At 36.7% G+C, this 27,081-nt stretch overlaps 1 protein-coding gene and 2 pseudogenes across 6 annotated transcripts in view; 1 reads left to right on the top strand and 2 right to left on the bottom strand.

Moving 5' to 3' along the window:
- The window catches only part of SMAP1 (small ArfGAP 1), a 274,830-nt gene that overhangs the window by 164,460 nt on the left and 83,289 nt on the right, over positions 1-27,081 (bottom strand). For 4 of the 6 annotated variants that reach the window (XM_074237307.1, XM_074237313.1, XM_074237309.1 and 1 more), the window contains exon 2: positions 21,169-21,302. In XM_074237307.1, the coding sequence (XP_074093408.1) occupies positions 21,169-21,302 (134 nt within the window). Of the gene's footprint in view, positions 1-7,147; positions 7,269-21,168; positions 21,303-27,081 lie in introns of those variants that run through there. The other 2 variants (XM_074237310.1, XM_074237311.1) reach the window with 2 other exon arrangements.
- LOC141523813 (aspartate aminotransferase, mitochondrial-like) lies at positions 7,276-21,251 on the bottom strand (annotated as a pseudogene).
- On the top strand, positions 10,210-10,966 carry LOC141523815 (ribosome-recycling factor, mitochondrial pseudogene; annotated as a pseudogene).

Raw genomic sequence — 27,081 nt, 5'->3', positions numbered from 1 at the left:
AGTAAGTTCTGCCTCAACAGAACCCCAGCCCTCCCCAGAGAAGAACTTAGCAGTTCTAAACATTCAGAGGTCCAGAAATGCAAATGTGTGAAATAGGATCTGTAAATTTAATTGCTCACCCATATCACAAAAAAATTTTGAGCACATGTACACATTTATAAATTATGTACAAGTTCTACTATACTATATCATAAAGATTATAAAACATGGACAAAAAAATTATTAGAATGAGATAAAGATGAAATATTTTAATTTTTAATTTATTAAAGTACAAAAAACTTTTTACCTTCACTATGATTACTAATATTTTTTGCAAAAATTATGACTGAATGTTTTAGTTTCTGAAAATCCCTGTGTATATGCTAAACTTGTAAATAAGTTTTTTAATAATAATTCACTTAATTTGATCAATAGAGATAAGAGGGTGAATGTTTTTTAGATCCTTTTAATGGAAGACACAATACAACAACTATTACTGTGTACAAGAAAGGGAATATAAAAAGATGGAAAAAGGTAGGTTTGGGCCAAGTTGTGAAGGTCTGAAAAAGATACCATTTGCATTTTATCTTTGAGTCAATATAGAGTCAAAGAGTTTTTGAGAAAATGACATGATCATACCAGTGCTTAGATAAATCATTTTTTGCAGGTATTCAAAGAATGGGCTAGTCAGAAAGACGAGAAAGGAGACTGAGAGACCCAATTAGGAGGTTGACACAGTAGTGCATGAGAAATAATAACAGTCTCATCTAGGATGGAGGCTGTCTGGGAAGAGGAAATAGATAGAAAAAAAGATGTTGTGGGAAGTAGAAATGGAAAGATTAGATAATTTATTGACTATGTTACAGTGAAGTATTAAAGATGATACTAAGGTTGTGAACCTGGATGACTAGAAGGACTGTGGTATCCTTGATAGAAATACAGAAGTCTGAAAGATGGATAACTTTTGAGAAAGACTATGTAATGAAGTTTACAATGCAGATCCCAAACCATCTAGGCATTAATGGACTCAACTTTGTCTGTCTGTCTGTCTGTCTGTCTGTCTGTCTGTCTCTCTCTCTCTCTCTCTCTCTCTCACACACACACACACACACAAACACACAGACACACACGCAACACACATGTGGGGGTGAGCACAGGGGAAGAGGGATGGGAAGGAAAATTTTCTTATTAATGAAATTATGTAAAACTAGAATGTCATATAAATTCCTATAGCATAATGCTAACACAGATATAGATAAAATCTTTTGAAATATTTCTGACTTAAAAATGTCCTCTAAATCCATTCTCAGAATTACTAATTACAAGCTTGTATGACCTGAAAAACAGCTCTGGAAACCTTCATGTTCCTGAAGAATCTTTACAGCCTCATCACTTGAAAATATATTTTGTTTGCTTTTTTACTGTATTTCTAGTGTCTTCAAAGTACTGATGTAAAAATGATACAAAAAAACAAATTTTAATCAACTGAATAGCCTATTTTAAAGAAGTTCTTCAAAAAGGCATAAAAAGCAAACATGAGGGAAACAGCAAAGCAAAAAAAGAGAGCAAGAAAAACAGGAAGAAAAAAGGAATTAGCAGCATACAAGAAAAAACACTAAGTCAGTACTTCACTGGGGTTGTTTCTGTTATTGGGGATAACATGGTATAGGACAAAATGGTTCTTGGTGAAACAAAAATCTTAAGTACAAGCAAGTGGTTGAAAACAAACAAGGAAAAGTAACAGAAACCTAATCCTCTTAAAATGTGATAATAAAAACCAGGCATGTGTAGGGGATGGGGGGGGGGGGTATTGGGGTGGGTAGAAATTAAATAGAAAAAGAAAAATAGAGGGGGCGGAGCCAAGATGGCGACATGAAGGGATGAGTCTTAGCTCTGATAAAAACTCATAAACTAAGGACTCTAACTAAATTTTCGAGAGACAGAACCCACAGAAGGACCCAGTGAAGCAGTTCTCCTACTCAAGGTAACCTGGAAAAGAGCAGGAAAGGCTCTGCTCCCGCAGCCCACCAGAGGGGTGGCCCACCTGAGCGAAAGAACTTCAGCCTCCTGGAGGCAGCCCCAGGGCACTGGGAGCCGCAGCTCACAGCAGTGGGGGAGTCTCCTGAGCTGCACCCTGGGGAGCATGGGCCCATAGTGGGGGAACAGCGGGGGACCTCTGCCAGAGCGAGTAAGAGAAGCCCAGCCCTCAGGGCACACAGCCAGCAGCTTGGTCTTTCCCCAGCCCTGATCCAGGAAACAGAAGCAGGAGCCCCCAGGGCATGAGCCCATTGAGCTGAGGGAGGGGAGTGGAGAGAGAGACTGCAGAGCTCTGTCCTCTGCCCCTGGAACAGGACTCTGGGGCTCTAACCACATTCAGATCCTGATCCCAGTCTAGGCCCCTCCCCAAATACAACAGCAGGCCCCCCCCCACCTCGCCCCGTGGCAGAGGGCTGTGCTTGTGGTCATTCACAGACCAGGAGGGAGGACAGAACCTCACACACTGAGACCCTTGTGGGAGTGTCCCAAAAGCTCAGGAAGAACCCCAAAAAACAGGCTTAGTCTGGGAAAATGAGCAAGCAAAGAAACAAGAGGAAGACCATTGAGAAATATTTTGCAAATGAGCCCAAGAAGGATCAAAACACTCAGTCTGAAGATGAGGAAACACAAGCTCCTGCATCTAAAGACTCCCAAGAAAAACAGAAATTGGGCTCAGGCTATGACAGAGCTCAAAAAAGATTTTGAAAATCAAATGAGGGAGTTGGAAGAAAAACTGGGAAAAGAAAGGAGAGAGGTGCAGGAAAAACATGAAAATTAAGTCAGCAGCTTAGTCAAGGAAATCCAAAAAAATGCTGAAGAAAATAGCATGCTAAAAACCAGCTTAGGTCAAATGGATAAAACAGTTCAAAAAGTCATTGAGGAGAAGAATGCTTTAAAAAGCAAAATTGGCCAGATGGAAAAAGAGATAAGAAAACTCTCTGAGGAGAACAAATCCTTCAGACAAAGAATAGAATTCAGGGAGATTGATGGAATTTACCAGAAATCAGAATCAATACTTCAAAACAAAAAAAATGAAAAAATAGAAGAAAATGTGAAATATCTCATTGAAAAAACTGATATGGAAAACAGACTTAGGAAAGATAATTTAAAAATTATTGGAATACCTGAAAGTCATGATGAGGAAAAGAGCCTTGACATCATTTTCAAAGAATTACTACAGGAAAATTGCTCTGATATCCTAGAAGCAGAGGGCAAAATAGAAATGGAGAGAATCCACCGATCCCCCCGAGAAAGAGATCCCAAAAAACCAACCCCTAGGAATATTATAGCCAAATTCCAGAACTCCCAAGTCAAAGAGAAAATATTACAAGCAGCCAGAAGGACACAGTTCAAATATCGTGGAGCTGCAGTCAGGATCACACAGGACTTAGCACCATCTACATTGGAAGCTCGTAGGGCTTGGAATACAATATACAGGAAGGCAAAAGAGCTTAGAATGCAGCCAAAAATCAACTACCCAGCAAGGCTTAATGTCCTCTTCCAGGGAAAAAGATGGACTTTCAATGAACCAGGGGAATTTCAAATGTTCCTTTTGGAATGGCCAGAGCTGAACAGAAGGTTTGATCTTCAGATACAGGACTCAGGTGAAGCATGGAGATTGGAGGAGAGGGGGGAAATATGAGGGACTTAATGAGGATGAACTGCATGTATTCCTGCATAGAAAAATGACACTGATAATACTCATATGAACCTTCTCAGTTAATAGAGCAGGTAGAGGGAGCTTTTATAGTTGAAGCACAGGAGAAAGCTGAATTCAAAGATAAAATATGGTGTAAAAATGGAGTCAATAGGAAAAAAAAAGGGAAATGGAATGGGAGAAAGAAAAAGGAGAGGGGGAATAGTCCAAGATATTTCACATAATAAGATTTTTTTTATTACAATGAGCTATTGCAATGATATAGAAGGGGGGAGGCAAGGGGGAATGAGGGAACCTTTGCTCTCATCAGAGATGGCTAGGAGAGGAAACAGCATATATACTCAATGGGGTATAGACATCTGGAGTAAGAAGGAGGGGGGAGCAGGGGGAAGGGGTGGGGATGTGAATAAAGGAGGAGAGGATGGACCATGAGGGGAGAGTGGCCACATATAACACATTTTCTTTTTTACTTCTTGCAAGGGGCTGGGATTGGAAGGCCTGCCCAGGACCATGGGGCCAGGTGGATTCTGGGCCTAAGGGGTGGTATGGGGGCCCAGGGCTTCTTGGCCCCAGGACCAGGGATCTGTCTGCTGCGCCACTCAGTGACCCTTCAGCAGAGTCAGAGTGAAAGGAGAGAGAAAATATAGTACATGGTAGTGGAGAAATAAGAAAGGAGGGAGTTGCGACCAGCAATGGCAATGTTGGAAAAATATGGAAGTAACTTTTGTGATGGACTTATCATAAAGAATGTGATCCACCCACGACAGTTGTTGGTGTTGGAACAAAGACTGAAGCACATTTTTTGATATTATTATTAGGGGGAGGGTGCAGGGCAAGTGGGGCTGGGTGGCCTGCCTGGGGCCACATAGCAGGGTGATCTTTGGGTGTCTGGGGCCAGATTCGGACCCAGGTGCTCCTGGCTCAAGGGCCAATGCTCTGTCTGCCACCCAGCCACCCCTACTATTATTACTATTTTATTTTATTTTGGGCCTTTTTTTTTCTTCTTTTCAGTTTTTGCAGGGCAGTGGGGATCAGGTGGCTTGCATGTCACATGGCTGGGTGATTATTGGGTTTACAAGGCTGGATATGGATTCGTGGCTTCAGGGCTGGTGCTTCGTCCATTGCGCCACCTGGCCATACCTACAATTATTACTATTATTTTTTTTTAATTTTAATTTTTTTTCTCTCCCCTTTACTTTTTTCGCCCAAGCAAGTCTAACTACATTCATGGGGGGAGGGGTATTTTGTTTACTTGTAAACAAGAACATTTTATTAATGTAAAAAAAATTTGTACAAAATGAGAATAAAAATAAATTAAAAAAATAAAATAGCTTCTCTGGAAGCAAGACAGACAAAAAAAATAAATAAAATAAATGTGTCAAGACTAAAAGAAAAAGAAAAATAGTAGGCAAGAGATCATATATCTTGATAAAAGATGACTTATGGTATAATAAGCTACTTAATCAAAAATATTTAACTGTTATTCAAATTTAATTTATTAAAAATAAATTCAAAAGCCTATGTTTTCTGTTAACAAAAGAATAAGTACATATCAAATTTACACCATTTAAATATTCACTCTATATATACCTTAACAAATGAACACTAGGGACAAGTTCCTGTATGTGAAATTAATAATGTTTATAAAAAAGATCTTTATGGATCAAGGATATTTACAGCTGCATGAACTTCACCACTAGAAAGCTTCCACTTACTTGGGCAAAAATGTGGGTTTTATTCCTGAAATTCTGTTTTCTGCGTTAGATTCTCTTTTATTCTGCATATTGACATCTCTCCCCTTTTGTGGGTTCCTTTATAAATTCAGTGTAACATTCTGAGATGATGGACTAAGCAAATTCTTTTTTTTTTTTTTTTTTAGGTTTTTGCTAGGCAATGGGGTTAAGTGGCTTGCCCAAGGCCACACAGCTAGGTAATTATTAAGTGTCTCTAAGACTGGATTTGAACTCAGGTACTCCTGACTCCAGGGCCAGTGCTCTATCCACTGCACCACCTAGCTGCCCCAGGCTAAGCAAATTCTTGAGAAAAATTCTTTCATCAAAATGATTTGGGAAATTCTTTCTTCAGAGTTAAGACAAGAACTCCACAATATTGCTCCATGTCAGTCAATAAGCATTTATTAAGCACTACTACTATATATCAAACACTGGATTAAAACCTCTTATTATGAAAGAAGGCGTCTGTCAGGAAATAAAGGGTAGCAGATTTGGAAGCAGAGAACCTGTGTCTGCATCCTAGCTCTGACTCTTACTGCTTATGTACCCTTAGGCAGATTGATTACAGTATATGGTTCTATTTTCTAGTGTGAAAAATGAGGACAAGATGACATTTAAGGTCCCTTCCAGTTCTATATCCATGGTTCCATAAGATCAAAAGCAGAAGTTGCAGTATTTTTGGTTGAGGAAAGTTCTGGGTTTTAGCAGCTTTGAAGGTGAGGGAAAGGCTGAAAAGAATTTTTTCAGACAGGTTTCTAAGTATGTATCATATAATAATGACCTCTAAGGTATCAGTTGCCAAAAGATGTAAGCATTTACTCCAATTGTTTAATAAAACTTTAAATGCCTACAATTTAGTTTAAAAGTGCAAGAGATACATGTGTGTTCAAAATTGAAATCCTAATTTTAATACATATCCATTACAATAAATAAAATAAATGCATAAAGTATGCAAACAATTGCAAAACATTTTACAGACATCTAATTGAACCTCACTACCCTCTGAGGTAGCATCTGCAGGTGTTACTACAATCATTTTACAAATGAGGAACCTGAAATTCAGAAAGAATAAGTAATTTATCTGTGGTTAAACAACTACTAAGTATCAAAGGCAAGATTTGATCCTAGGTCTTCTTGACTTCAGGTACAGTATTCTATCCTCTGAGTTATGCTATTTTACAGTACATATATGTTCATGCAAATATAGTTACCTCCAGACCATAAAATTTCTTATTGTCTCATTATTAAATTGTCAATATGCAATCACGGTATTTCAAAGAGATCAGCTATAATATTTATGGAACAACTTGGTATGTTGACCTTCTAGCATGACCTTATCATTTAAACAAAACAAAAAATTTGTTTTCTAAAAACAAAACTCAAAGCACAAATTTTTAAAGAAAATACATTTGTTTTCTAAAAACAAAACTCAAAGCACAAATTTTTAAAGAAAATACATTTTACTAAGGTACTGTTATTTATGTATTAACGTAATATTCAAAATAAACTAAAAACAAATATAGCATTCATTTACAAAGATTAAGAACAGAGGTTTGAGTAGGAGGAGGGACATAAAGGGACAGTGCCTACATCTACTATTTTATATTTGTTAGGGGCTCTCTAGAACATGTAGACTAAAATTTCCAATTGCCTCACTGCATATATGCTTTTAAATCTCTTATTAAATACAGAAAATGAATTTTTATAGTCCCTAAACACATTCTGCAAATCAGTAACTCACCTCTACTACCACTTGAACTTTTCCAGAATAGTTCTCTATCTTCCTCTCAAAAGCCATCAGGATTTCTTGCATAGGAGCAAGCCTTTCAGGACTGGTTTCAAGATCTTTTGGATTCCAGCTGCTGGAAGAGAAGGGCCACCATTTTTGGTCTCAGGAACTCGTAGGAAAATATTAGTTATGGAGTCCATTCCCTTAGGCTTCAAAAAATAAATTTTGGGGAGGTGGGTAGGTATTTTTTTTTCCTCAATGGAAACAGGGAAGAAGGGTCAGTAACATAAATCTCACACCCAGTTCATGTTGCATAATTAAATAATGGTTCTGTGGAATTAACTACTAGTCTTCTTAGTTGCTCAGTCTTTAAACGTAACTGAATAGTATATATCAACATATTAACTAATGGCTACTGGTTAGAGGTAATTAGCTTTCAAAGAACATATTTTTCCTGACTGGAAATTAACCAAAGACAACTATAAGTTGTGATTTTGTATGAGCTGAAAAATTTCACACTACTAAACTGATCAAATCTGCAGGTCAAATATCATTTAGATCATATTCAGTGAGAAAAAAACTAAATAAAAAGTGGTAAAACATAAATACTAGAAACTTATAGATCATTACTTGATCTCTAGAGAATATGTGGTGAGTTCCCTCCAGAAACCGTCTAGGAATTTAGCTTAAGTTCTGAAAGAACAGTCAATAAGGTAGCTTATGTAACCCTTAGAACATTATGAGACAAGAATATTGAGAAAAAGTTAATAACAATAAACAAATCAAGTTTTTATCCTAAAGTTAGCTTTTCCTTATACTGTTTCAAATAAAAACAAGTTGAATTATCTATTCTTCAATTCTGATTCACCATAATTCAATCAATTTTAAAAATTTACTAAGCAATTACTTCATGCAGGGAACTGTTATATGCTGAAGACAAAAAAAAATGAAACCATCTCTAGTCTCAATAAGGTAACATGTTCTGTTCTTTTTATTTAAACCTTGAGTGTTAAAACATTATCAATATAATCATTATTTGGCATACACTCCCAACCCTACCTTTCTTAAGAAAATCCTTACTGGAAACATTAAATTGGGACAAATGTGAATGGAACCAAGAATGCATACTGAAAGGTTTTTGTTTTTTAAAAAATTGATTTTTTTTTACAAGAAAATAAAATGACAAGATAGCAAGCTATTACTAAATGAAGCAAAAAGATAATTCCAATTCTCATTAAGGCATTTTTAAGAAAGTTTTTACTAAAACATAATCATTGGTACTATAAAATTCCATAGAGTTGGATGATGGAGAAGTTAACAGGTCTATGGGGCACAGCTAGGTGGTTCAATGGATAGAGCACCAGTCCTGGAGTCAGGAGGACCTGAGTTCAAATGTGACCTTGGAAACTTAATAATTTTAGCTATGTAACCTTGGGCAAGTCACTTTAACCCCCATTGCCTTGCAAAAAAAAAAAAAAGGAAGACACTGACAGGCCTAAACAGAACAAAGTAATATATTTTTAGAAAGCCTTACCATTACTTCCCCTTGGGGGCAATCAGGGTTAATTGACTTGCCCTGGGTCACTCTACTAGTAAGTATCTGAGTTCATATTTGAACTGAGATCGTCCTAACTCCAGAACTGGTCTCTCGTTACTATATAGCTGCTCCTAGAAAGACTTATAGGAAAAAAAAACTATCCAGACTGAGTCTAACTACCATATTAAGTTACTAATATGGTTTGTCAGGATGTTTTGGGTAGAAACTTGCAATTTTGTTGATATCAGAAACTCCCAGAAAGAAACATAAGCAACACAGTTCACCAGTTGTTTCCTAAGTCAAAACTGAATTCCTCAGTTCCCCAAACAATTCTCTGGCCCACATTTATCAAGCAAACATGGTCAGAGCTGACACTTAAGACCATGTCTTCCAGATTCTCAAATGAATTCCCTCTCTACCATATAGATAGATAGATAGATAGATAGATAGATAGATAGATAGATAGACTGATTGATTTCGTGGTCACTGTCTTTTAACTACAAATTGTATCCCAGTCTTTCTAAAGATGATGTGGCTACCCTGAAGCCCCTTTGCCCCCTTTCCACTTGGATTGGAGAAAAGGTACTACTAAAGCTATGATAGCTAGGAAGTGCAATGGATAGAGCATTGGGCCTATGGTTAGGAATGTCCAAGTTTAAAACCAACCTCAGACCTTACTAGTTGTGCAACCCTGGACAAATCGCTTCACCCTGTTTGCCAAAGTTTCTGCATCTGTCAAATGAATTGGAGAAGGAAATGGCAAGCCACTCTAGTATCTTTGCCAAAAAAAATCCCAAAAGGGGTCCTGAAAAAGTAAGACAACACTGAAAATGACTAAACAACAACAAATACCTAATCTTAATTTATCTCCACCTTTAATTTCATTACTTCCTTTTTTCTTTCTGACCTTTTTAAATTAGTCATCTCTCCTTCTGGCTCGTTCAGTCTCTTCTGCTTCCAAGCCTTTTTTCTATCTGCTTGGAAAACATGTTCATATTTTTACAATCTACAGTGGGGGACAGAAGAGTTTGCCTTTTCTTTACCCTTTGATCAAAATCATCTAATTCCCCATCTATCTTTCTTTTTAATGCTAAACTTCTGAGAAAAGCTAACTCTGTACAAGGCCAAGACTTCCTCACTGCTCAGCTTCCAGAACTCATATCAACTAGCATTAATTAGTCATTCTATGGTAACACCTACCACTAGTAATCTTAAAAAGGCAAAAAGCAGGCTTTAGTCAATGTGCAACTATGTACAAATAAGATACACAGGATGAAAGGGGGATGGTATTCAAGAGAAGTTGTTAAATAAAGACTCAGAAAGACTTCTTGCAGAAGCTAGGCCTTTAGCTGAAAATTGAAGGACACCATGAAGGCCAGGGAATAGAGATGAAGAAGGCAAGAGTTCAAAGCAAGAACAAACAGCCAGGGAATATGCCCAAGTGGCATAGTATTGGGTGTTCACAGACCAGCGCCGAAGCCTGTTTCCCCAGCAGCAGAAGCCACAACTGGTAATTTCTCAAGAACCTTTTTGAACCATGGCTTTGGGACTAAGGTGCTTTCGTTGGGTACAGCCTAGATTTTTATAACTCTCTTTCAGTCTTGACAAGGCCTGTTTCAGAAATTAGACTGAGGAATATGAGGGTAACCTGGAATGACTACAGTAATGTGGGACCTATCCAACTGTGCTGATTCAACATTTTGCTACCAAGAAAGCCAAAGGTAAAGGACATCCCCAGTCCAGAATCAACATTAATGCATCCTTGGTGGAAGACATAATCTATCTGGAAGAAGTAGATGTGGAAATGAAGTCTGTAGCTGAAGCCCTTAAGGATAATTTCAACAAAAATTTCAATATAAGGACCCCTCCAGGGTCCCTAAATCACATAATTGTGATAACTAGTGATGAGAAGTTTGATCTAAATCAGATTGGCCAAATCTCCCTGAAATGACCTCAACTGATATTAGCCCAATTTCCCAGAGTGTAGAGCTGTAGTTATGAAGGCCATAAGAGAAAGTGGAATGAATCTGAACCCAGAAGTTTATGGGACAGTAACTCGGGTGCCAATTCCCAAAGTTACAAGGGAACACAGAGAGATGCTGGTCAAGCCTGCAAAACAGAACAAAACAAAACTAAGGATGCCTTGAGAAAAGTGAGGAACAATGCAATGAATAACAGCAGAAATCCAAGGACACGGTGTCTAAAGATACAATTAAACTAATGGAATGGCAGATGACACAGTAGCTGAGATGGGCAAGCAACTGGCATTAAAGACCAAGGAACTCCTGGGATAAGAAAGAAGCTTCCAATGAGACCAATTGAGGGAAGTCTGCAGGAGCAATAGTACCCTAGACTGTGGTTTAGGGCCAAAGCTTTGGAGCATTGCAGTTAATTGCGTTCTTCTCTCCTGTGCTTTTTGTGTTACTTTTAGGGGTGTCCTTTTAGGACCTCTGACTCAAACCGAACGATTGTTTCCTGTCTCCCACTACAATATCATTATATAGGAGTCTATGTAACTCTTGGCTGACTTTGTGGACTTGGTTTCATTCTTGAGGGGCATATCAGGAGGGGAAGTCTCCACTAAGTAATTATCCATAGTTGTGAAATATATGACCATCTCTCTACCTTATGTTAAAGACTACCTCAAGGAATATTTAGTGTGTATTTCATACTACTAATCACTCTTGAGACCGAACTTGCTGTTGGGGAACTTTACCAGTATTTCATATTCTGAAGCTAGGCCTCAATTTTAAATTCCTCTGTATATTTTTGCCTGTATTGAGTTTTCATTGATGAATTAGGTCTAAATAAATGAAATGAATAAAAACAATCAAGTAAAAAAAATTGTTTAAAACCCTAACAAGGGAAGATAAGACTTGTAACTTTTCCGGATATGGTAGGTTCTTGTCTTTCTATTATTAAAGATCAAAAATGACATTACTATGTTTGAGACAAATTGCAGTGCAGACTATAGATGATCACACCAATACAAGCTCAGAATGCTCTATCACAGGTCTGGCACAAAGAGCCCAAGTTAACACCTGGGGTTTTTACTCTAAATTTATTTATCTCACATTTCTTTTGAGCTACTTTAATTCTGCCTCGCTCACAGAGTTCAGCACATTCTCTGAAGAGAGCATGTCATACTGAGAGGTCTTGTGCCATGCTTTACAATCAATCCTAAAGTTCTAAAGGGAGACCTTGAGGGTATCCCAGTACTTTGGAGTACTTAGAAGCTCTATACATAATTAAATCAGAAGTGATTTTACTGGATACTTAGAGGTTTATAATACAATAGGGGCAGAGAGTGGGAGCATACTTAGAAGGGCTGGACTTAAGGAGATTTATAAAGTGATCTTATCTTAACCCATACTTTAGTTTGAAGGTTTTAGTACTATGATTGGGGTGCTAAAGGAACTATGGGAGAAAATGCAATTACTACTTTGGTTGGGGAGGACTGTAGGGCTATAGTTGGAGGCAGAGGAGAGATTATCCTTATGGGGACTAAACTTGAAAACATCATGAAGAGATATGCTTTGCTTGAAGCTTTGGCTACAATTGGAGGAAACACACTTGGGGGGGTTACAAATTGTTCATGAAATGATTTGACATGTTGTTCTAGCTCATAAGGATTGGATGTCCATGGAAGATACTTGAAAAGGGATAAGGTATAAACTGATTATAATTTGGTGTGATTCACCACTCTTGAGAAATGTATTTCTAATGAGACAGGGGGGAGGTACTTAATGACTATGAAGCAATGCTGCCTATCAATCAATAAATAAATTTCTGATTGATTACACTTTGATAGCACTTCTATCAGGTCATATAAACGGAGTATATTTTGACAAAGGGTTGTAAGTGCAAGACACGGTTAAAACAAACATAAGAAGACTATACAATATACTATAAACTATAACTATAACTATACTATACTATACTATACTATACTATACTATACTATACTATACTATACTATACTATACTATACTAGGGAAGGCTAGGCATTAGTGAATAAATAATACCAAGTAAAGAGGCATAGAGATCTATTATAGTAGAGGGAAAGAAAAAAGGGAGATTTGGCCCAGAGAAGGAATAAACCAATAGGGTTTAAAAATCTATTCTACCCTTACAGACAAGTATGTGTATGAGTGTGCTTGTGCATGAGTTCATGTGGGGGGCTGGAGGGAGGAAGGTAAGGAAGGGAAGAAGGGACTGATAAAAGGGAATGTGAAGGTATAAGAGGAAAGTAAACTTAAAGTAAAATTAAAAAAAAATTCAAGGGAAAAGGGAGAAAAATATTGGTGAGGAGGAATAAGAGGAAAGGAAAGAGAAAAGTACAAATGGAGAAAGAATATAGATGGAAATAAAGATTTAGTAATCAACTGTGAATAGGATGAACTCTCCCATAAAGCTGAAGTGGATAGCAGGATAGCAGAACAGATTAAAAACCATAATCTTACAATATGTTGTTTACAAGAAACACATTTGAAGCAGAGATACACACATATAGTACAGCGTATTATTGCACTATAGGAAAACATGAATAGTCATACTCTAGAGAAACACAGAAAGAATTATGGGAACTGATGCTGAGTGAAGGGAGCATAACCAAGAGAACATTCTACTTAACAATAACATTGTGAATTGATAAACTTGATGGATGCAGCTCCTCTCAACAGTTCAGAGAGATAAGATCACTCAGGGAGACTTGTTAAGGACAATGCTATCCACATCCAAACAAAACAAACCAAACAAAAACAAAACAAAAAAATCCCTACAGAATGTGAATGTTCACTTTAAAAACATTTCTCTTGTTTTTTTCTTTCCTATCTCATGGTTTTCTTTCTTTTCCCCTTAGTCCAAATTCTTCATACATAAAATGACCAACATGTGAAAATGGTAAATACAAATGTACATGTACAATATTCCCATGACTGTTCGCCATTGAGAGGAGGAGGATGGGAAGGAAGGGTGGAAGGAAATTAAGTAACAAATATGCATGTGGATGAACAAAGAAAAAAATTTCATAACATAATTGGAAAAAATAAAATATCAATTTAAATAAAAACACAGCCTTGACCCACTTTTCAATTCCTTTTGTCTGTTCTTTTGTCATACAAAAATGTAAGTTTCTTGAGGACAAGGATTATTATTTTTTAGCTTGTATTGATATCCCTGGAACTTAGCAAAGTACCCAGCACAAAGTAAGCACCTAAAATAAATGATTGGTTTTTGAGTTTTTTTATTTTTTTACTTTTTTTGTTTTTGTAAATGGCTGTTTTTAATACATAAGCTTTTCATTTGGGTAGATGTTGTTGCAATGACATATAGCTTTTGAGTATTTTATGTAGAACAAGCAACTAGGTATGGATCCTAACTGCAGCACCTACTACCTTCACAAGTCTTTAAACCTTTCCAGGGTTTCAATAGCCTCATTTACATAATGAAGAGATTGCATTCAATTATCTTTTGGGTTCTTTCCAACTCTAAAACCTCGGTTTTGATCTGTTTTTTATCAAAAATTTGAATATTGGTAAATATTGGGTAAATGCCTACAGAGTAAAGCTTTATAACCCATTTAAAAGTAAATTATGCTCACAAAGTCAGAGGTAAAAAAGTTTATTAAAAAGTAAATAAGCGGAGTGGCTAGGTGGCGCAGTGGATAAAGCACCAGCCCTGAAGTCAGGAGTATCTAGGTTCAAATCCAAGCTCAGACACTTAATAATCACCTAGCTGTGTGGCCTTGGGCAAGCCACTTAACCCCATTTGCCTTGCAAAAACCTAAAAAAAAAAAAAAAAAAAAAAGTAAATAAGCTCTTTTGCTAAAAAACACCTATAATGGAGTGGAAAAAAAATCAGAGATATTACATACACATATATATTTACTGACAATCTATTGTGTGACTAGCTTAATTATGTTTTTTGAAAATAAAATTTGAAAACAAAATTTTCTACAATGTACCTCTAAATATAGGTAATATTTTGCCTTCCTTTTATTTGGTAATATGAGAAATAATGAAGACAGCATGTTACATTGAGAGGGAAGCAAAATTAGCAATGTTACCATGGTAATATAAGTCCATCTTAAAACCTATCTAAAGGCTGTTAGTTACAGATGCACCAAAAATAGCCATATAATAATGTGGTCTCATGTATTAAGGGTTTACTTAAGATCCTCTTAAAGAGAACAAAGTACAATTACACTTTCAGTTTTGTTTTTTTTTCCCCCAATCTACAACAATTTTATTGTAACAGAGAAACCAGGCTGCATAAAAGCCTATGTGATTACATTGGAGGATGATCTCTTAAAGGTTGGAGTTTGAACGCAACACAGAGAAGCTTACAACCACAGCTCAAAATACTCATCTCCAAGGACTGACTGGCCTGGACAGATTTTTCAGGAGAAAGGCTACGTATTACACAACCACACAGATGAGGTCTGGTGGGGTGGGGGTAATAAGGGGGACAATTAAAAATTTTACCATGATGGGATCAAAGTACAGTTAGTTTACCAAATTCTCCTCCTCCATCTTTTGCTAAGAAAGGGGAGGAGAGAACACGCTCATTTCTCAAATTCTATTTTACTTAATTCTCTATGTATATGCATCCTGATAGGAAGGGTCTGAAGGTTAATTCAAGCAGAGGCAGAGAGAGAAACTAGGGAAGACTTGGGGACGGAAAGCAATAAACATGGGGGAGGAGGGTAAAGTTTAGTCTTCAATGTTCAATGGCCAACAGCCACCTCTCTTCTGTTATTTCTTGAAGCCAGGATGCTGGACAACAGCACCTATGGTTTTCAAAAGCCCTGCGATCCAAGGAGTCTCCATCAGTCCCAGGAGTCCAGTGAAAGAAGGGAGTTAGAATTGAACAAGACTTCTTTGCCAGCTTTTAGCACCTCAGAGATTTCTGTTATGTGCCATTTATTACCTAAATTAAAGTTCTTGAATATTGTAATTCCAAGATTTGGGGAAGGGGAGAGAAATTCTGATCTTTAAGCAGGATTTTTGGTAGTGTTTACTGTAAACACAAAATGTTTTGAAAAAGTTGTGGAGGATGGGTTGGGGAGTGCTCCAAACAGTAGTTTCAGATGCCTTTAGGCTACTCACAGATCTCACACCACTCCTATCTTTGTCAGCTCAATCATCTTTCTGAATCTCAAAACAGCAGAGTCTGAAGGTGCGAAGGTTGTCTCTGCTCCATCTCACCAGGGAGAGTTATTTGGTTACTTGGTGAATGGCATGGGTAAGGTATCCTACATTGCCTGATGTGACCCCTGCTACAGAAATGCGGCCATCTTTTGTCATATAGATGGAGAATTCCTTGGTCAGCCGTTCCACCCACTCAGGTTTCAGGCCTGTGAAACAAAACATGCCAATCTGGTCGGTGATGTGCTGCCAATTGTGGGAGGAGCCTTCTTTCTTGAGGTTGGAAACCAGCTGGGTCCGCATGCCGATAATGCGATCTGCCATGCCTTTCACTTCTTGCAGCCATTGAGACCTCAGATCAGGACTATTAAGGATTGTGGTGGCAATTCAGGCCCCATTGAGAGGGGGGTTGGAATACATGTGATGAATCAGGATTTTCAACTGGGATTCTAACCTTTTGGCTTCATCAGCATCTTTACAAATCATGGTAAAGGCTCCCACGCATTCACCATAGAGGCCCGTGTTCTTGGCATATGACTGACAGAGAGAGACATTAATGCCCTGCTCAATGAAGTGGCGAACTGCCCAGGTATCCTTGTTGCCATCTCCACTGGCAAAGCCCTGGTATGCCATGTCGAAAAAGGCAAAGAGTTTCCTTTGCTTTACCACAGATGCCATTTCTTTCCAGGCCAAGGATCGACTCCAGTGGGGTTGTGAGCACAGGCATGCAGAAGGATGACACTCTGTTCTGGGATTTTTGAAATGTCTTCCATAGCTCCAGTATAGTCAAAGCCACAAGTCTTGGGGTCATAGTAGCGATAGCCATTCAGCTGCATGCCAGCATCCCTGAAAATGGGGGTATGATTTCCCCAGGATGGTTTAGGAAGACAGACATCTCGGCTAAATTTGAAGAAAATTTGCAGAAAACTGGCTCCCACCCTCAAGGCTCCAGTTCCAGAAATAAGTTTGTACAGTGACATGTTTGTTTTTCAGAACCTCATTATTTTCTCCCAGGGCCAACTCTGCTGATGCCTTGCAAAACTCAGCCAGTCCTCTGATGGGCAGATACTCTTTGTCCATGTTCTTCCCTGCAATTTGGGCCTCTGCCTTGCGCACGCTTGGAAGAACATAGGGCTTCCCATTATCATCTCGGTAGGCCCCAACTCCCAAGTTCATCTTGCTATTAGTGTCCCTCTTAAATGCTTCAGTCACTCCCAAGATGGGGTTGGGAGGCCCCATTTCTACGTGGGTCCACCAGGAGCTGGCTCGGGCGGCGGCAGCGGTGCCGAGGCCCAGGTGGAAGGAGGCGGCTCCGTAGAGCAGGAGGTAGGAGTACAGCAGTGCCATGGCAAGCGGAGAGGCGGGCTGGCTGGTGGACGGGAGCTGCGCCGTGGCAGCGGCTCTCAGGTTTTTTTTTACTTTTTATTTTACCTCAACAACAATGCTGTTATTTGTACCTAGATTTGCTGGTTCAGAATTCTTCTTACAAGTAACTTTTATCTTTTCTAAATATTTGGTTATCTTGTTTCTTGATATAAAGTTTTATATATTAACTTATATTCAATATTATACTCAAACTCAAAGTTTTATATATTAACATATACTCAAATATATACTCAATATACTAGCTATACTACTTTGATAACAATTGAAGCATATGTCTGTATTTCATAAAATAAGAAAAAAGAACTAAACCCTAGCCCTGCCTAATAAATAAGGTTCAAATTCATCCAATTAACTTAGTGCTATCATAAAGTAAATCTATCTGACTTTGTTCTTCACTGTACTTCAACAAGAAACTTTAGGTCATGGTGACCTTTGTACTGTCATGTACATGAATCATGCCTGTCTCTAAGCCTTGCTTGTCCTTCCTCTTTCCTAACATCCTATTATAGAGTCACCCATTCCATAAAATTTCAGGTCAAGACTATCTTTCCTTTCTCTGAGTCTCTAATGCACTTAGTCAATACTGCACAATCTAGCATTTTATTATATGCTGTCTATTAAACTCTAGTTGGTTCATTTAAGTAGATCATGTCTCCACAACAGAAGTATAAACTCAAGAACCAGAACTGCAGGTTTTCTTCTACCTCTTTTATGCATCTTACTAGACTCATGATAAATAAAAATTACAAATTTATTTAATTATTTGAGCATGTGTATTTCTTTTTTTTTGGGGGGGGGTGTAAGTGGCTTGCCCAAGGCCACACAGCTAGGTAACTATTAAGTGTCTGAGACCGGATTTGAACCCAGGCACTCCTGACTCCAGGGCTGGTGCTTTATCCACTGTGCCACTTAGCCACCCCAGCATGTATATTTCTTTGAAATAAATACACAAATATATGGAACTCCTGGATGAAGGAGTTCCTTCATTTCATTAAGGAACAAACTTCTTCTACAAATGCAGGTTAGTTTCTGTCCAACTTTGTTTTCCAAAGAACTGAAAGATTAAGTGACTTAGCCAGAGATACACCCAATATTTGTCAGATGGGAGACTTGGACTTACTGTCTGCCTGGCTCTTAGACTATCTATCTACAACACAACCGTGAATGCTTCAGTTAACAGGCTTAGATTGGATGACCTCTGAGGCTCCTCATAACTCTCAAAATTCTAAGATTTGACTTTAATATTAGTTTCTGCCCAAGAATTTAGTAAAAGTTGCAGTTTCCTTCTGATTCTTTGAAAGAGAAGATGGTATTTCTGTCAACTAAGTCATCTAATTTCAAATGATAAAAATAATTTATATATTTTTAAATAATAAAATTCTCATTACTAGGACCAATTAATTCATTTTCACTTAAGGAGTCCAATCTCAAAAATTTCTAGAGCTCTTCTTTTGGAATTGCCTCCTGTGTCTGTTTCACACTCTTCTAAATATCCTGTTAGAGTAATTTTCAATTTTTATGAGATTTGAATTTCTAGTGAGAAAAGTGGGTGATCTAGTTGAGTAATACTATTTTACATCATTTGACTATATAATGTCAATAACTTTTATATGCAGCTTATAGGAAATGAAGAATTGACTAGGAGGGTGAGTTTAAAAGATGATATATGATGACAGCAGAATCATTAAATACTACCTTGGATATTTAAGGCCTGGCATGATTCTCTTTTTCTTCAAATTCTCTTTATAATCATATGCTTAGACTGAGAACATGCATCATAGAACATTTTAGTAGATAAAAACCCTCTAGAAATTGGCTTTCCTTCTTCTAGTACAATAGAAATGTTCAATTTAATAAACTGGAAAACCAATTAGAAAGTTACTGTAAAAAATCAGAGCAAGATAGATGTTAAAGGTCAAACTAATAGTAGTCATAGTAACAGTAAGATGGAAACATTATAAAGGAAAAACTGACAGGATTTGATGATTAAAGGAAATAACAGGGTCAAGATAATGAAGAGTTCTTAGTCAAATAACCAAGATTTGGACAAAGAGTGATTGAAAATTAGGAAACTACACAGAGAAATGGGTGAGGGCAGTTTGTTGAGATGATGACATGAGTATCTTACAGTCCTTTATAAAATAAAACTAAAGAAGCCCAGGAGGCAAGTAAAGACTCTGGAATAATTTTCATGGCTGGTGATTTAGATTTAGATAATAACTGAAGTCATGAGAATGCATAATTTCTCCAAGGTAAATAACAGAAGACTAAGGAATGAACCTTAAGGACTGGAGAAGGACAAACAGCAAAAGTCATACAGAAAGAACATAAGGAGAAATAATGAATACAGAGAAAGGTCACTGGTCTTAAAAATGAGGGGATTACTGGTGATCTTTAAAAATTATTTCAGTGAAATGAAAGAAAGAAAATTCAAAGTGAAGAAGTTTACAAGAAAACAAACCAAATAAAAAGCTAATTTGTCTACCTCTTTCCCTAAAATCTCCATGGACCTCAAGATAAATTCAAGATTAAAATTTGCATAATTTGACCATGCCGTTTGTATTAATTATCCCAGGTTTAAAAATGTCTCCTTTTGTAGTTGTGCCAATGCTAATCAAGCATAAATAACAACCAATTTAAATGAATTCTTAATCTTTCCCCCAACTTTTAAAAACAAATTTGTAGTATCTTCAAGTAATACAATGCACATAGCAGGTGTGCTATAATAAAAATCTTTACTGATCTGAAATATCACAGTTGTTTACATTATTAAAGACAAAAGAAAATATTTTATTGCAAAGCATAAAAAGATAATGAAGATTATACCAAGGTTATTAAAATCTAAAGTAAACAGGTCTCAAGTTATCCCTCCAACAAGATGGGCTCAAAAATTTGAAATATAGTCAGAAGTCACAAAATTATATAAGATAAAATCTTTGTTTATGAATGTGAATGAGATATACTATTCTGCTTTGTTCATTAAAAGGGGTATAGAGAAAATATTAGGTACAAAAACAGAATTTCTTGACTTACGAGTATAACAAATACAATATTCTTGAACTATTTCTTCTTAGAGATTTCTTACAGAAAGCAAATGAGGTGGACTTATTATTTGTGGTAATCACTTTTAACTTTAGTAAAATTTAATACAGAAAAATCATCAAAAATCCTACTACACATATTTATGCAGTTAGATTTTAGGTCAAGAAGAAGTTCTTTCAAAAAGAAATACTTAGTGGTGGCAAAGAATTGGAAATCAAGTAAATGTCCTTCAATTGGGGAATGGCTTAGCAAACTGTGGTATATGTATGTCATGGAATACTATTGTTCTATTAGAAACCAGAAGGGACAGGATTTCAGGGAAGCCTGGAGGGATTTGCATGAACTGATGCTGAGTGAGATGAGCAGAACCAGAAAAACACTGTACACCTTAACAGCAACAAGGGGGCGATGATCAACTTTGATGGATTCACTCATTCCATCAGTGCAACAATCGAGAGCAATTTTGGGCTATCTGGAAAGGAGAGTGCCATCTGTATCCAGACAAGGAGCTGTGGAATTTGAACAAAGTTAAAGGACTATTCCCTTTAATTTAGAAAAAAAAAAAAACAGTTATCTTATTGTCTGATCTTGTTACCTCTTAGATTTGTCTCCTCTCTAAGGATATGATTTCTCTCTCATCACACCCAATTTGGATCAAGGTATAACATGGAAACAAAGTAAAGACTAACAGATTGCTTTCGGGGGGGGGGGGGGGGGAAGTAAGATGGGGAGAAAATTGTAAAACTCAAATATCTTTAATAAAAATTAATTTAAAAAAAAGAAATACATACTTCAATTATAACTTTTAATGTTAGTTCTCAGATGTTACATATGTCCTGGAAACAGTTATACAAATATTATTAATATTATTATAATCAATTTTATAAGCAGCATTAAATTACAAAATAAGTAAACTTTACCTGTATTTGTTCTGGTGTCCACTGATCAAGGTTCACTGACTTGACCCTGGATATATGGACGCCAAGATTTCTGTGAATTCCAGCACATCGAATGCAAATAAAAACGCCAATATTCCAGGAAGCCCATCGTGGACCTAAGTCAAAAAAAGGCAAAAAAGAAAGAATTTATTATTTCTATAGGTTATAAAGTCTGATTTTCAATATAATTTCAGTGCAAGTAAATAGAAATTACAAACATATTTTAAACATGTTAAGAAACTAAAAAGGTTCCAAATTGTTCTTCAGAAATCTAAATAATTTTCTGATTTTTTTCTTTTCTGAAAACATTAGCCAAAATTGTCTACCATTTTAAAATCAATTCAAAGCTAAAACTTTTCAAATATTTCATTTAAACCAGAAATTTCATTATATTTCCTCTAACAAGCTAAAACTGTGACTAAATATAGTAATAGCATTCCAAAAGAAATCCTAACAAATGGGATTTAGAACATTTTCCTATCACTGGTCTCAGATTAAATGAAGCTTAAATTACTTAAATTCTAAATTCAACAAAGTTTCTTCTTTCATATTTAGTCAACTGTAACCCACTGATTTTCTAATAGCATCAGTTTTATTCTGGAAAAGTATTTCCTCATAACTTTTTGAGTAGTAGATCTTAATATAAGCTCTTGAAGAAAATAACATTATTTAAAAGGTGTGTAATATATTTGATTTTTCCCAAAAGCTTGAGTTTTAAAGGGTATTTGATCAGTTTGTAGCTTTAAAAATGGAAGAAAAATGAAAGGAAAAAATTATTTCTTCATTTTCTTAAGGTATCTGCTGAAGCAATGTGCTATTGTGTGCAGCTCTCCCTCCAAATGAATAGTTTAATAAGTGTTTTTTTAAACTATCTAACATAACAGTTTACCTCCTACTCTAGCTAAGATTTGAAAAGGCAGTAAGGGAGTAATTCAAAATTGTTTACAAATACTACATAGTTCTGTTCTAATAAGAAAAACTGCTATTCTTTAAATTTTTATTTGAAGCACAATAACTCTAATACAGCTTTATAAGATAGCAACAAAAATAGTTCTTTAAGTATGGAGGACAAAAGTTTCATGGGGGGGGGGGGGGGGGTTGCAAACTAGAGAAAAGGCCCAAACACAAAATCAGGAGACTGAACTCTATTATCAATCTATTATCAATTATATCACTACCTAATTGTGTGATATTAAACAAGTCACTTAACTGTCAGTTTTAAAATTCCTTAATGTTATTAAAGAGCTGGGCTAGAGTTCAGAGGCATTCTTACTCTTATGATGCAAAGATTCTAAGAAATAAACTCTGTACTTGAGTTAAAGATGTCAAGAGACAGAAAAAATACTAGTTACCTTACTAGTGACTGCTGCTTCCTAAAGCTATACCTAAACTATAATCTCTAACTATGAATATATTCCCAAATTTCTCTCTCACCATGGGTTCAAAACCATCTCTGTGGTCATGACTACCAGATCTCCAAATCTAATACCCCTCTCCTGAGCTAGGTCTCATATCACCAACTGCCAGTGACAGATTTCAAAATAGCATGTTCCACCAACAGTTCAAATTCATATCCAAAGAAAATTTATTATCTTACATTCAAAAATGTAAACCTCTTCTAAACTTCCTTCTTTATGGTAACAGCATCACCTTCACCACCCATGTTTGTGTAATCAGTTAACAGGTCTTCTCAAATCTATCAAGAACTTCTCTTATATCCTTTTCTTTACTAACAAGAATGTTGAATACTATAGTACAAAAATGAAATGATTATATTAGCAATAAAGTAGTGAATCAGGCAGCCCAGAGAGGTTACAAACACAGCTCATTCTTAATTACCCATTCTGATTATCCCTGACAAATTATAAAGCCCAATCTGGATTCTGACTGTGATACAGTATACTTCTGAGCCAAATTTCCCTTATAATCAGTAGGTACGTGCTTTAAAAAGAGAAAATCAATTTGTAAAATCTAAGTAAAATTTAATTAGGAAGTGAAATAGCTATGGGGGGGGGACTTCTTAGTATATGTCAACAGCATTAGAGTTTAAGATGATCTCTGCTGCTTTGAATTGAAGAACAAGAGCTAATTAAATGGGCAACATTGCTGCCTCAATGTTTAGGGCCATATAAAGCTTATTTGGATATGAACTGTAGTTGCAAATGTGCTACCAGAGAGAACAAGCAGTTTAGTATCTCATGAAGATTAATCTGGTACTAGCATGATAGAAAGGAAAATGTTGTTGTTGTTTCTCCTTAGTTTCTGAAGATCAAGACATCGGGAAGGAGATGTCATGATTTGCAGGTGAACTGCATTTAAGTGTGCAAAGTCACCAGTCTCACTCTCTCCTCCAGTCATCTGGGTCCATTGGCAAGATATAGATCAGGACAACTGGAAATAGCCCTGGATGCAGTGGGAGACCTTAGCCTTTTTAAGCAAAGGTATTTGCCAGGTCTCACTTTGTCTGAAGAATTGCTCATGCAGTGATTAAGACTAGATAAGAAATGAGAAAAAGAATGTCCTCTTTTACCTAGTACAAGAAAAAAAATCAATCTGGGAAGGGAAGATCCTTCAGGTTTCTGGTCAGAGCAGAAATAATTGCTATTTAGACACTCAGAGTCAAGAGAGCTCAAACAATGACCAAGTATGGCTTGGACTGGGACCTATCATTGGCCAATCAATGAAAGCTAGTGTGATTTGGGTTAGAGGCAAAGTCCTTAAAAAGACATCCAGCAGGGATCTTGTGAAGTTTCAGTGAGCAAAATTTATATTCCTCTGATGAGAGTACCCCTTGGTAAGGAATACCCTGCCCCACTTAAAATCAATTCACTTGCAAGTCCTGACAGCACTTTCCTGATGCCATGGTCCTCTTCAAGGAAAAGGGACAAACAACAATCTGTGAACAGTAGGAGCTATCCAAACTCTTTCCTTTCTTCCTTCCCTTTTTCCCCCTCCCTTCTCTCCCTTTAACCACACAGGGAATCATACTCTTACCTATGGAAGAAAGATAGACTGAAGAGATAAAACCAAGAGGTTATTAGAGCAATTCTAATGGAAAATGAAAAAGATCACTTCAATGGCTCTGTTTAACTTTTAGAGTCTATGGTCATCATCAAAAGCCTGCAATAGGATCATCTGCCTTGCTGTGGAGGAGGGTTTGCTATATCAGTGAAACTATAAGCTAGCCAAATAGGGTTGCCCCAAGACAGACCAGACATAGTGATGAGTTCTGATAAAAAGTGATCCACTGGAGAAGAAAATGGCAAATCATTCAACTATCTTTGCTAAGAAAATCCCAAGGACAGTTTTAAAATGATAAAAGAGATGACTCTGAAAGCTGAGTACCTCCAGTCAGAAGGTATTGGGAAGAGCAAAGAAGATTGAAGTGGCGGACTGGCCAAAGCCAAAAATAAGCTCAGCTGTGGATATGTATGAGGACAAAAGGGAAATCCAATGATGAAAAGATCAATATTGCATAGGAATCTAGACTGTAAGCTCTATGAACCAAGGTATTTTGAATGTGGTCAAAAAAAAAACCAGAAAGATTAAACAATGACATTGTGGCTATCAGTGAACTTACATAGAAAATAGATGAATTTAATTTGGATGATCATTACATATACTACTGCAAGCAAAAACATCTTAGAAGAAACGGAGTAGCCCTTATAATCAATAAAAGCAGTACTGAGGGAAAATCTCAAAAATGATAGAATGATAGCTGTTTGAATACAAGGCAAACCATTCAACATAACAGTAATATAAGTCTATGCTCCAACCAGTAATGTCAAAGAGACCAAAGATGATCAGTTCTTTGAAAACCTACATCTTCTGTAAAGATGTCACAGTCGTCATAGGGATTGGAATGCCAAAGCAGGAAAATCAAAGGATAATTGGAATAAGTTTGGTTTTGGAGTACAGAATGAAACAGGTCAGGGACTAATAGGGCTTTTTTAAAAGATAACTTGCTAGATACTGCAAACACTCTTCAACTACCCTAAAAGTAATTCTGCACATGGCTATCACCAGACAGTGAATACCAAAATCAGACCAGTTATATACTTTGCAGTCAAAGATAGAGAGTCAGCTAAAATAAGACTAGGAACTAACTGTGGCTCATAATAATGAGTTTCTTATTTCAAAATTCATACTCGGAAGGAAGGAAGGAAGGAAGGAAGGGAGGGAGGGAGGGAGGGAGGGAGGGAGAGAGAGAGAGAGAGAGAGAGAGAGAGAGAGAGAGAGAGAGAGAGAGAGAGAACAAAGAAAGGAAAAGAATTAGAACATACAAGTATAGGGGCAGCTAGGTGGCGCAGTAGGTAGAGTACCAGCCCTGGAGTTAGGAGTACCTGAGTTCAAATCTGGCCTCAGACACTTAATAATTACCTAGTTGTGTGGCCTTGGGCAAGCCACTTAACCCCATTGCTTTGCAAAAGAAAAAAAAAAGAACATACAAGTATGGGCTAAATAACATCCCTTATGAATATGAAGAATTGATGAACAGATTTAAGGGATAGATCTGATATGAATACCTGAAGAACCATGTACAAGAGGCAGTAACAAAAAAACAAAAACAAAAAAAAAAAAAGAAGAGCAAGAAAGCAAAATGGTTACCTGATAAAGCTTTACAAATAGCCAAGAAAAGAAAGAAAGCAACCATCTCAGAGAGATGGAAGGAGAAAATTTAAAATCAAAATTTGTAAAAATGTTAAAATTTGTTATATGCATCCAAGTAGGAAAAATAGTACTCCAAAAAAAAAGAAGGAAAAGTAAAAAAGGAAAGGAAAGATATGCTCAACTAAATGCAAAATTCTAGAGAATAGCAAGAATAAGAAGTTTTTTCTTAGAAGAGTAATGCAAAAAAAAAAAAAAGAAGAAAATCAAATGAAAGCCAAGACCTCTTCAAAAAAAGAAGTATCAGGAGAATGTTTCAAAACAAAAATGGTAGGGATTTAAAAGAAGTAGAAATGATTAATATGAGGCAATAAGATTACAAAGGAGAACTACAAAAAAAGATCTTAACATCATAGATAACTACAATGCAGTGGTTACTAAGCTGGAACCAAACATCCTGGAGAATAAAGTGAGTCTTGGAAAAGTATAGCTAACAATAAAGATTGTGGAGATAAGGGAATTCCAATTGAGCCATTTAAAATCCTAAAAGATGATGGTGCCAAAATGCCACTCAATATGGCAGCAAATTTGGAAAACTGAACACTGGGAACTAGATTAGAAAAGATTGGTGTATACCCCAATTCTTTAGAAGGCAAATGCTAAAGAATATTCAAACTACCAAGCAACTATACTCATTTCACCAACCAGTAAGGTTATGTCTAAAATTCTGTAAACTAGGCTTCAGCAAGATAAGGACCAAGAATTAGCTGAATGAAGTACAGGCTAGTTTTCAGAGTCAGGAACTGTCAAATTGCAAAAATTCACTGGATTATTGAGAAACCTGGGTACTTCCAAAAAGAAAAAAAAATCTACTTCTGCCCCTCTGAATACAATAAATTCACTGATTGTGAATATTACAACAAAATGGCAAGTCCTCAAAGAGACAGGAGAAGCAGATCATTATATATATTTGACTCCTGAGGATGTCAGTGTCACAAGGAGTATGACAAGGCCATATATTATCACCTTATTTATTTTGCTCATAAGCAGAGTACATCATGTGGAATGCCAGACTGGACAAATCAAAAGCTAGAATTAGGGCTGTGGGAAGAAATAAATAATCTCAGATATGCAGACAGTAACACTCTAACAGCAAAAAATGAACAATTAAGAAACCTCCTCATGAAGATGAAAGAAGAAGAGAATGAAAAGCTTGAAATGTAGCATTAAAAAAAAAAAACACCTAAGATCATGGCAATCACTTCCTGGCAAATAGTGAGGCTCAAA

Source organism: Macrotis lagotis, chromosome 5 (assembly GCF_037893015.1).
Source record: "Macrotis lagotis isolate mMagLag1 chromosome 5, bilby.v1.9.chrom.fasta, whole genome shotgun sequence".
NCBI lineage: Eukaryota > Metazoa > Chordata > Mammalia > Peramelemorphia > Peramelidae > Macrotis > Macrotis lagotis.
The sequence above is the reverse complement of the archived record's forward strand: the minus strand, read 5'-3'. Positions and strand labels throughout refer to the sequence as shown.